The sequence below is a fragment of the Epinephelus fuscoguttatus genome, linkage group LG2 (genome assembly GCF_011397635.1).
Source record: "Epinephelus fuscoguttatus linkage group LG2, E.fuscoguttatus.final_Chr_v1".
NCBI classification, from domain to species: Eukaryota; Metazoa; Chordata; class Actinopteri; order Perciformes; family Serranidae; genus Epinephelus; species Epinephelus fuscoguttatus.
Genome location: NC_064753.1, coordinates 11,107,251 through 11,118,966, shown reverse-complemented (window position 1 = coordinate 11,118,966; position 11,716 = coordinate 11,107,251). Strand labels below are relative to the sequence as shown.

The window sequence follows — 11,716 nt, the reverse complement described above, 5'->3', positions numbered from 1 at the left end:
TCCCAGTGCATAAATTTAAAATAGGTACTTAATTATGTTTGTGCATTAAGTGATTTACATTGTGCAGATGTTACAGGTACCGCTGGACAGCACCAATGTAGCAGTTAGAAAAGCCTTGACCCTGAAAATCAGGAAAACAAAATAAGACAGTGGAGATGTGGCTGCTCTCTTTCAGGTCATCACCATATTTCTCAAACAGTGCATCTGTAATATTTTGTTATAACTTGTATAATCATATTCAATGTCCCGTTTTCACAGAAATACATATCATTTATGTTGTCAACATGTAAACACATATATCAAATAAACAACAACTTTTCCATACTTTCCCTCAGTAGTTTCATCTGGACATATCACACTTTAAGCTGTAACTTAATTTCTGAGAATACTCTTCTTATCTAACCCTGCTGGTTATTATTTACAGACACTGGAGAGGAAGTGAACTTAACACCATTAACCTTACACAATTTCATAAATACACTGAACCAAAATAATTCCGCTTGGTTACACATTCAAACAATAGATTATAACATGACCTAATGCAATTATGGAGCCAGGTAAGCCAAAATGGATATAACAACAGAGGGGTTTACAGAGCTGCTAGTAGCCTAGCTGCTAACAACTTAGCATCGCCGCCGTTACACATGGCTCAGAAATGTAAACAAACCTTCTCCTTTCAAATAACGGCTTTTACCATTACTAAAATGTGCACGTGCTTGATGACACATAACCTAAAGTAAGTTGGGCACCTTACTAACCTGAAAATCAGGAAAACAAAATAAGACACTGGAGGTGTGGCTGCTCTCTTCCAGGTCATCTGGGCTGTGTCCGAAAGGCCCACTGGCATACTGCATACTACTACTACGTACTACCACTAGATACTACTCCTACCTACTAAACAAGTTGGGTCCATTCGGACATACTAAAAGATTGGTGGGAAAACACTCCATCTGCTGGCCTACAAAAGCACCCCATCTGCTTGTTTGGCTCAGGTAACCAACTGCACATGTGCTGGTGAGTTGTGAAAGGTTTGCAAGATATTACATCCAGGGTGTCTGCAGAGATTTAAAAAGTATTGAAAGTTGATGAATCAATTTAGTGAAAATTGAGGCCTTTAAGTTTAACATAGGATAATATTCCTCTAATACTGCACAGTTGGTTTGGCATCCAGAGGTCACATGGTCAATAATAGCTTTATATGGAGAATAATAGCTTTATATGAGTTTTTTTTTACATTTAAAAAGTCCTCAAAACTTATAGGCTACATAAGATATATTTCAAAAAGAAGTGTTGGGGCATGTGAGGAATATTAGCCTCTATGTTAAACAGTTGGTTTGACATCATTCACTCAAATGGTTTTAGCATATAATAGATAGCCTATTTACTTTTCTTTTGAATGTCAAATGAATGTGAATGTCTAATATCAAACTTAATACCGGTATAAAACAGACTGCTTTGTTCATAATCATATTAACATTTTTGACCAACGAAAACTGTGTGTGTTGATAATTGTATAGGCCTATTTGTGCAACTTAAATCTTTAGCTTGTTGCACATAATGAAGGAGGCGTACAGACCTGTGCAGCCACAACAATGGGACATTATACATGAAATGGCCAAACAGATTATACATATATATACATATATGTATATATATATGTGTGTGTGTGTGTGTGTGTGTGTGTGTGTGTATAATGTAACAAAGTGTGTGTGTAGTTAAATCTGTATTGATGCGCTGCTCCAGCTGCCGGCTGCCGTTGCTCCGCCATGATGTTTTGAATCTTGCTGGGCAGCGAGCACGTTGCATTTAAACAGGAAACTGATGAGGGCGGTAATATGCCGTGCAATGTCTACGATGAAGAAGAAGACGAAGAAGAAGCCTGCGGTGCATTTTGAGTAAGTAGTAGCCCTGCAGTATGCTCTGCAATCATACTACAATGTAGGCGTGTTTAGTAGGGGTGGTAGCATACTACTCCTCCCTACTACGGTTTCGGACATACTACGTACTGATTTGGTCTACTACAATCCATACTACTTGGCCTTTCAGACGCAGCCCTGGCGTTATGAGAGGAAAACGGAGCTACTCACAATCGGCCACTGTCCCTGGCCAGGCCACAGCCCCAGAGTGCCACCCACTGGTCTGAGGTGCACATAACGTGTCAATCCTTGTCTTAAACAAAACATCTTTCACTGACTATTTTAGGGTACAGTTAGATATAAATCATGTCAATAATCTCATACAAACAATTAACAAAATACCTTGTGACCACATATAGTGGGCGTCACACAGACAGTACACTTGGGCAAAGAACAACAAGCCAATATTTTTAGAATATAAAGCTATCAAATAACTATGTTACAACAATGTGAAAAGGGTCATTCAAGGTAATGAATCTACAGAGAATTATCATCTGAATCTGCAGCTCCACTCAGCTTTACAGAGCTGACTTTCAGCTCAATGTTTAGCTGTGCAGCGGCAACTTTACTGTGTTGGTTCACTCACAGTGTTGTTTTTGGTAGCAGCAGGAAGTTATTTTTTTGGAAAAAGCTCTAAAAACCCACATTTCACCACTTGCTCAACACCAAACAACAGGCAGATACAGTTAGACCAGCTGGCGATCACATTCTTTGAAGCATTTGCTGTAGCAGCTTAAAGGGATAGTTGGAAAATTAGGAGTAGGTTTGTATGAAGTATCTACCTAAAGTAAGTGTATTCCGGTAGCACATGGAACCTCCATACACAGGGCAAAATTTAACACAGACCTTTTAAGTGGTTACACAGGGTCGATCCTTTTCTGCTTCTGGCCAGTTGACGAAATTCTACAGAGTTTGGGCATGCTTTAGCAGAGTTCAGCAATGAAGAGCGTTTCGGCTGACATAAGTACATTTATTTGTCTTACTTGTTTTTTGATTACTGAGCGTCTATGTAAGAATCCAAGCATATATCATCTTACAAACTGTCTTGTTGCCTAAACCATAGCACCAACTATGTAACCAACTCCAAGCAAGTGTTAACTAAGCTTGATAAAATTTTAATAATGTGGTGTTAGAAGGAAGCTGCCGATAGCATACATTACATAATGAAACAAAAACAGCTCATTTTTGCTCCTTATTTTTAGAATGAGATAATAAACGAAAAGATAGGAGGTTGAGTAGGGAGGTACTGTGTCTTGCTTGGTGCCAGGGATGTGGATAGCGGCAGGTCTATAAGAGGAGTGGTGAAAGTCATATGGTATCTGCCGTCTGCATCTCTCCATTGTTATGGATACCTGTCCTCCCCCTAATGTAGATCAGACGATAGGTATTTACATACCTATCCATCAGTGCAATACATAGTATCCACACATACCATGTATTCATCTATGTGTTGAGCTTTCCATTCGTGAAGCATTGGTGGTTAGATTATGGATTTACAGGTGTTTGGATAGCTATCATAGATAGATCCATAAACAGTATCATCCTATAGTATATGGAAAGAATTGTATTGAATTAAACAGATTTTTCCAGCAAGTGTTACAATTTACTCTCTGCCTGTCACAATTAACCCCACCCATGGGATACATTGCAACATTTCACTTCCATCACTTCTCAGTGCAATTGTAGAAGAAAGGTAATTTCTAAAAAAAAAAAGCAACTGTTCAGCATTTGTAGCAGAGATGTGCATGTTGTTACAGTAAAACAATCTCAAACAGTTTTAATACCATTTAGTCAAAACTAAAATGTGTTAGGTTGTGACCCGCTCTCCTTTACATATGCTAGATGTCAGTCGTCACACCCCCAGTTTGGAGAATTTTTTTTTTTTTTTTTTTTTAATTTTTATATACTTTATTAGTCCCCAAGGGGAAATTCAATTTCAGGCGCTCCGAGCGGTTGGGGGGTTCAGGGGCACCTCGGCAGTGCCCAGGAGGCTACGAGTCCACGCTCCATATTTTGGTCCGGACGGGGACTTGAACAGGCAACCCTCTGGTCCTCAACCCAAGTCCCTCTGGACTAAGCTACTGCCGCCACAGAAGCTAAGCAATGTACTGCTCTGGCCATTTCAAAAAGTAACACCTAAAAAAAAATCAGGAAAGTTTAAGTGGACACTATTATGACAACCTTTTGAAAGGGATAAGCATTATTGGCTTTAGTTCCCCAGCTAGCTCTTGTCAAAGCCACCAGACTCCTGACTTCTTCTTGAAACTGGGGATGTGCCATCCTCCATCTACTCTAAGTAATACACTGATGATGGATAAATACCTCATACAACCCCACTTCAGAAGACGTGAACTATCTCTTTAAGAGCAAGATATTTCCATTAGGATCTGGTAGAGACCAAAAACAGCTAACAGAGAGTGATAATTTGACTCACATTCACCAAATCATTGTCCTATCTGCTGGATGTAGAAATACTCAACTGTTTGCTAACAAGTCTGCCAAATCAACTTTAAAATGTTGCTATATGTTTATGACTTGTTTTCGCTCTCCCATGTTGTCCAAAAAAACAAAAAAGGTCGGCAATCACCAATCTCAGATCACTGAAAAAGTGTACCACACTGGACTGGGAGAGGGCCAGATGTGTCACATCTGAGAGTAAAAAGTGGATGAAGGAGGCAAAATAAAACTGGAACCAGGCTCAGCGGACAGAAAACGAGAATAAATGGTTCTACCAACAACTTCACACCTGGGATGCTGTCCTTAAAAAGTCTTGTCATTTCTCTGTGCACAACTTGTGGTGCTTATGAGGAAGGCTGTACAGCAAAAGCTGAAACCATCAAGGGAAGATTTTTTTTAAACTTACAGTGCAACAAATTCAGCTTCTTTTACAGCTCTATACTCACTGACACTGGTAATGAAAGTGTTCAGTGATAAAAAGAAAAAGAGATGGCACCATTGTGACCTATGTCACAAGAGTTTGCTTTTGGGTATGTACAGGTATACTTTATATATCTATATACTGTAGATTTTGTTTTTCATTTAGAGTTGGGGAGCAGATAGTGCTCTGACACAGTAATGCCCTCATTTCACCGAGAATGCTCAGGTCTGTTCAGGAGGAAGCAGGCTGACCTGTCACCTTAAACCTTAAAGTTGCTGTAGAATTGATCTCTTAGCACAAACAGAAATGTTTATCTCAGCTGGAAACTGGTGACAAAAGTGTTGCCAGAGCTGCAGTAAATCTGTAGTGTCAACAAAGCTCTCTGGTCTCATGAGATTTCCTAAAAAGGGATAATTTGTTAAAGTGTTAGTCATGCAAGAATTTTTAAAATTATTTTACTGTGAATAAACAGAAAAAAATGACAAATAGGCAGCAGCAAAAATACTGCAGGATTTGTTAACATCTACTGGGTGAACTGCCATGAAATATTTTACATTCATTCATGGCTCCCAAATAATGCATCCTACTGACATCGTTGATCCTTTGACTTTTTCTTTAGCACCAGCATCATGCCAACATTTTGATCCAATACTTTTGTTCATGACCAAATACCTCCAAAATTAATAACATTCCCATCAGCCTCAGCTGTACTTTGTGTTTATCACTAATAAGCAAATGTTAGCATGCTGAACAATGACTGTAAACATGTTTAACATGCGCAGCTGAAGTTATGAGAAGAGTGAGTTCTCTTGGTTGTAGATACCAGGGTGTCTATCTGTTGCTATCAAAACAATACATGTATATTTGTTTAGATCCTTAAATTTTAATTATGCAAGCAATTCCACTGTGTGAAACATATCTCAAAAGGAAGTTTTAAAGTAACATACACTGCACATTACTCTGCCTAAATAAAGGTTGATTCAACAAAGAGACCCTAATGTACGGCCTTATTGGTTATTAAAGACCAAAAGTGTGTACTTTAACAAATCCAACCAAAACCAGCTAGTAAAGCTGTGTTTATCCACCTAATGACCACAGATAACAAACCATGTTTAAAAAGTAGGTTTGTCTGTGGAGTCCTCCCTTCAGAGGTTTGTTCAGGCCTAGCAGTGTAGACCCCAACCCATAATCCTCCTGCAGACACACCTGTAGAGGAGAATATAAAGACCCTGGACTGAACTGAGTCAGACATCAACCTTCAAGGAGTCTCTCCACAGCAGCTCTCCACAGAAGCTCCACAGCCTCCAGACCGACCCTGAAGATGACTCTCTCTGCCAGCCTGCTGCTGCTGCTGCTGCTCGGCCTCTCTCAGGCACTTCCTCTCCAGCAGGAAGGAGGAGGAGAAGAAGTCCCAGACACCGTGGACATCACCACCAGGATTCTGACCACCAACAATGGCACCAATGAGATGCTGCTGGAAGGAGACCTGCTGCTTCCCACAACCAGAAACGCCATGGCGTGCTGGTACAATAGCTGCCTGTGGAAGAAAGCCTCCAACGGCATGGTGATGATCCCCTTCACCGTGAGCAGTGAGTTCAGCAGCTGGGAGAGGCAGAAGATCGACTACGCCATGAATGCCTTCCACAGCAGCACCTGCCTCCGCTTCGTCCCCCGTCAGAGCGAGTATGACTACATCAGCATTGAGAACAAAGCCGGATGTTTCTCCGCTCTGGGCAGAGCAGGAGGCAAACAGGTGCTCTCTCTCAACAGGCAGGGCTGCCTCTACCACGGCATCATCCAGCACGAGATCAACCACGCTCTGGGCTTCCAGCACGAACAGACCAGGAGCGACCGCGACGACTACGTCAGGATCAACTGGGAGAACATCAACCCGCAGATGGCCTACAACTTCTACAAGCAGGCCACCAACAACCTCAACACTCCCTACGACTACTCCTCCATCATGCACTATGGAAGAACAGCCTTCACCATCCAGTACGGGAAGGACACCATCACCCCCATCCCCGACCCCAACGTCCAGATCGGCCAGAGGCAGGGCCTGTCCTACTGGGACATCGCAAGGATCAACGCACTCTATAGCTGCTAATAACAATGCTGATGCTAATTCCTACTTTTCTGGGTTTTTTTCTATAATTACTCAAAAGCTACTATAACCTACAGAATCAATGCTAAAGATTTCAGTATCTTTTCACCATATTATTTCAAATGGTCAGACAACTGATTATCTGACTCCCATGACATGCCTAAATTATATGTAATAAAGGTAATGCAAAATGATTGCTAGTTATTTTTCTCTGTTTGTGTTCCTGCAAAAATTTGACATGTACCTCAGGTGTGCAATCACCTAACAAAGGGATTGATCGCTCAATAATTGCAGTAGAGGTCTCTTCCATTTTGACTTCAAGGGACTGACACAAAAGCCAGTTGTTCAAGCAGTGAGAAAAATAGCCCAGACCAAAAAACATGCACTCAGGATGACAAAACAACAATATTGTTATACAGTAAGTAAAAAATAATGCTCAAAAATAAATAAACAACAATAAACATTTAAATGCACATGTTCTCTTTCTCGCTTTTTTCCCCCAACATGTCAGCACCAAAATTGAAATTTTCACATGTATGCACAATATATCCTACAGTGAACCAGCTCATAGGATAGAAAATGAAAGTAGTGGGCTGTACTACATCTCCAAGGGAACCTATAGCCAAAAGATCTGACTTAAACACTACAGCACACAAGTTACTGGACAATATTTAATGAACGAAAACAACTCATCAGCCTAGTTGTCCAAATGTCAGATCAAACAGGACCCTCTAATAATGAACATATCTAGGGTACAATGACAAGACCCTCTAATAAACCCTTCCCTGTATTAACATCTTATTTTAGATATTATCACATTTGATTGTTTAATTGGTTATAAATGGATAATTTTAAAGCCCATACAAGGAACTTTCATTATGAGTTCATTTTGGCGACCCTGTGGACAAAAGCGGTAGTGTTTTGCCAGCTCTAGCGCTTATTGTCGTAAAGACGCTTACCTGGCTCACGCATGTGTTTGTTTTGGGGATGAATGAAACAACAAGACGGGAAAACTTTGCCCCCGCTCCTCGGGGATCCCAGCTCACATCTGCCGCGCCCCAGCTCCACCTCTCTGGCGTAAGCACCACTGCCGCCGGGGTAAACGCAGTGGTCAGCTGGTAAGGCTGAAGGCCTGTTTGGCGAGCACTTCCACGGCTTCTTGGACTGAGTATGGAGTGGTGCCTCGCCTCTTTATTTCTCGGCACTCGCTGGACCGAGTGGAACAAGAGACTTTTGCATATCCAGTTAAAAGTTCCTTGTAGCGGCTTTAATTGAGCCAAGGCAAAGTTACTTTCACTACATCTGCAACTGTGATGAAAATTAAGTCAGTTTGAAGTGTCAACAAATTCTGAAAAGCTCTCCTGGGATTTGTGCATGCACTGTTGAGTCAGTCCCTTACTTTAGCTCGTCAGTTTTTAGCTTGCTGTCAAGTCACACAGGGTGCTTCATTATCTGATCATGAGGTCACTGGGTCAAAATTTCAGTTGGTTCAATATTTTTGCTTTTGGTAAAATACATGCAAAATTAATGAGATTCACATCCGCCTTGGCCACACGTTTTTTGTATTAGCATTATAAAATGCTAAACTAAGACGGTGAACCTGTACCTGAACATGACACCCTCTAAGCATCAGTATGTCAACATTGGGTACGGTTACATGATGGCTTCTCATTCAGAATGAAATAAATCTGAATGAAATCATTCAGAATTAAAGTGTTTCCAGGTAGTTTACATGAGAAATATTCATTCCAAGTGAGGGTTTACACAGGAGATCAGTTTAATTGCCTTTTAATCGCCTGTTTTCGGGTCCGCGCAAGGTTTGGGGCAGGGAAGGTTTCTGATTGGATAGGGGGCGGGGCGGATGTTACGTGTTTACGTTTACCGGAAGAAAACACTGTAGTCCTCGCTCCAGATAACAAGATGCTTGACACCGCCGTTATTAGTGCCTTTTTCGGGCGTGTTTTGCTTATATTCTTGAAGCAGCTGTACGACAACAACCTTGTTCTGCTAATGCTTCGTCTGTTGAGGAGGAGAAGGGAGGTAGAAGGTCGAAGAAGGGAGGCAGAAGACCGTGCTGTGGCGAATGGAAACCGGTGAGTGCAACGAGTCCGACTGCTCTATCTCAGCCCGTTCCTATGCGCGCCATATATGTCATCGCGCCAGAAGGGCAAGGAAATGAGCGTGCGCAGAAAGACCGGAATGAATTTAAAGAGGAATGAGTGTATACAACTGCGAGAAATTCTTTCATTCGGAATTAGAAATGGAATATTCCAGCCCCTTACATCGGAGTGAATTTTCAATCGCATTGGCCATTTTCAATCCGAATTAGGTGTTTACAAGATCACTTTTAATAGGAATGAACTTTCATTCCAAATGAAAAGGGAATTAAACTGTCCATGTAAACGCACTCAGTGTCAGTGTAAGCATATTAGCATGCTGATGTTAGCATTCAGCTCCAAGTGCCCAAGTACAGCCCAATGCAGTGCCTGCGCCAGACAATGAACAGCAAAGGGGCACAGGGTTTTTAACGGGTGGGCAGTCCTTTTTACACGGTCATTTACAGCGGAACGAGAGCAGGGCACGCAGCTCCCAAAATAGAAAATCAATATGGGATGGGCAATGATAGCCTGGGTGGGTCATTAAAGTCTTTCCTTTCATTGTGCCCATATACATGCAGAGCACACATAGGCCACTGTGAGAAATATTGTTATTACCAGCCGCTACAACATCACTACGGTTAGTATTATTTCCACCTTGTGAATCTGTGTGTGTGTGTGTGTGTGTGTGTGTGTGTGTGTGTGTGTCATCATGGCAAAATGTGGTTCTGGACACCTTTTGTAGTGGGAACTACCACATAAAGTGTTTTGAGTACTTTGCCAGGTGTTAACATGTCTGTATGTGGATAGAATTTTGTCAGCATGATAGCATCTCAGTCGCAAAGTGTGTAGTTAAGATTGCAATGGAGGCCAAGTTTGAAGATGGGTGTGGTCCGAGCAAGGGGGCCAGAGGAAGGGAGGGGCCATTGCCCCATCACTTTATGTCCCTGGCCCACATTCTGTTTAAGTGGCCGATCATTTTATAGCAGCTCAAGATGGTCTCTAGTATTGATTGGATTGTAAATATTTTAAACATGTGCATGTTAATCACGTGCATTACATGCGTATCATTCACCTGCAATAGCGAGGTACATTATATTTTATATCCTAGGTTAAGTAATGATGCAGAGATTGCAGTTGTAACCGCTGCAGCAATCCCACCACAGCAGAAGCAGTGAGTGTGTCTGTAGCTATGGAATATAAAGTGTATTTAACTTTGACAGTTGTTTTAGCTGCTTAACATTTTCAAAGGGGCTCCAATTTATCAACTAATCATCTTCACATAATTTAGTCCACACAACACATGCCCTCAGAGTTTGAGCACAATTTACAAATTTTGTGAGACTTGTCTGCCCGCAACTACCCTTGAGGTGATGTTGAGAAATTCATGAATCCGTGAAGATTTCAGGTTCACTGAACCTTTTTTCTGACCTCTCACTTTCCCACACCGTTAGTGATATGCAAGAAATAATAGTCTAATGGGAAAGCACATTATCTGACAACTTCCTTCACTCATTTAGTTCAAATTATCCAAACATCTTACACATAAATGAATCCAATTAAAACACTGGGAACAAAAAAAATTACTAAATGCATCCATATGTCCAGTTTGCAGTATATTCCAATTACCTGGTAGTCATTTGAATAAAGTCTCCTTATAATGTGTGTGCACATAATTGCTTGCCCGCTGTGTGGTTTAGGGTTAGCGGGATGTGTGGGAGTGTATGGATTGGACGGATATTGTCTGCCAATCTATCTCTCTGATCTGGGGCCAGATACCAAGGCATCTAACAACCCCCTGACGTATGCACACACACACACACACACACACACACACACACACACACACCTCACCCCTATCCAACTTCAACTTGGCAGCCATTTACACAGAAGCAGTCTTCCTCATCATTAGGCCGGCCACCTTCTGTGAGAATACCAGGGGCAGCGTGACCCCGGCCTGTGCCAGCGTCACCTTCCCCCTCTCATCATTCCCACTGCAGCAACACAGTCCAATAGTCATTGTTTTACCTAGTGCCATAGTCTGCCTGAATGTGCCCAGCAAGCATTTTACTGACAGAGATTTACAGGAAGTGGCCAAGTTCAACACCAACCTGAATGAGGACAAATTAAAAAAAGATTATGGCAAGGCAAAAACTCAGATTGGAACAACTTTGGAAACTATTTGTTCAGACCATATTTAGGTCATAATAGTAGGATTACCAGGATTCTGGTTACATACATGCAGAACTTAAGATGTTTTGGTGCTGAAATCAAACAGGTTTGCCAGTGTTACTGCAGACCATTCAGGATTATGTAACTGACAGGTTGAACTTTGGATCTGTTTGATTGAGTTGGTAACGTGCAGCGTTCATTTAGATTTTTTTTTTATCATTAAAGGAATACTTAACAAAATGACCAGTTATAGATCAATAAGTCGTGCCATTTTACCTTGAATCTGCAGAGAAATCTTTGTTTTTCTCACATGCCAAACATCTAATTACAAACTCTCACACAACTTGTGCAGTATAACCCATGTCTTATTTTTTGAGTCGTATGCTCAGTACTTCCCAAACACATGCATTTTTACTAAAAAACCTCAGAATTGGAGTCTGGCTTTGAGGAGGGATAAGTTTTACTTTCAGTTCAGTTTTAAATAGTAAAGTTTTTAAGTGAAAATGCATGTATGAGAAGTAATGAGCATTCCACCACGAGTTGTGTTAGA

At 41.3% G+C, this 11,716-nt stretch overlaps 1 protein-coding gene across 1 annotated transcript; it reads left to right on the top strand.

Moving 5' to 3' along the window:
* Positions 1-6,115: 6,115 nt before the first annotated feature.
* Positions 6,116-6,917, top strand: LOC125898857 (high choriolytic enzyme 2-like). The gene has a single exon (XM_049592832.1). The coding sequence runs from the start codon at positions 6,116-6,118 to the stop codon at positions 6,899-6,901; it is 786 nt and encodes a 261-aa protein (XP_049448789.1). The 3' UTR covers positions 6,902-6,917.
* The last annotated feature ends 4,799 nt before the right edge of the window (positions 6,918-11,716 follow it).

Bases quoted from the DNA above. Each gene is read 5' to 3' on its own strand.
- LOC125898857 (XM_049592832.1), top strand. From the start codon at position 6,116: ATGACTCTCTCTGCCAGCCTGCTGCTGCTGCTGCTGCTCGGCCTCTCT.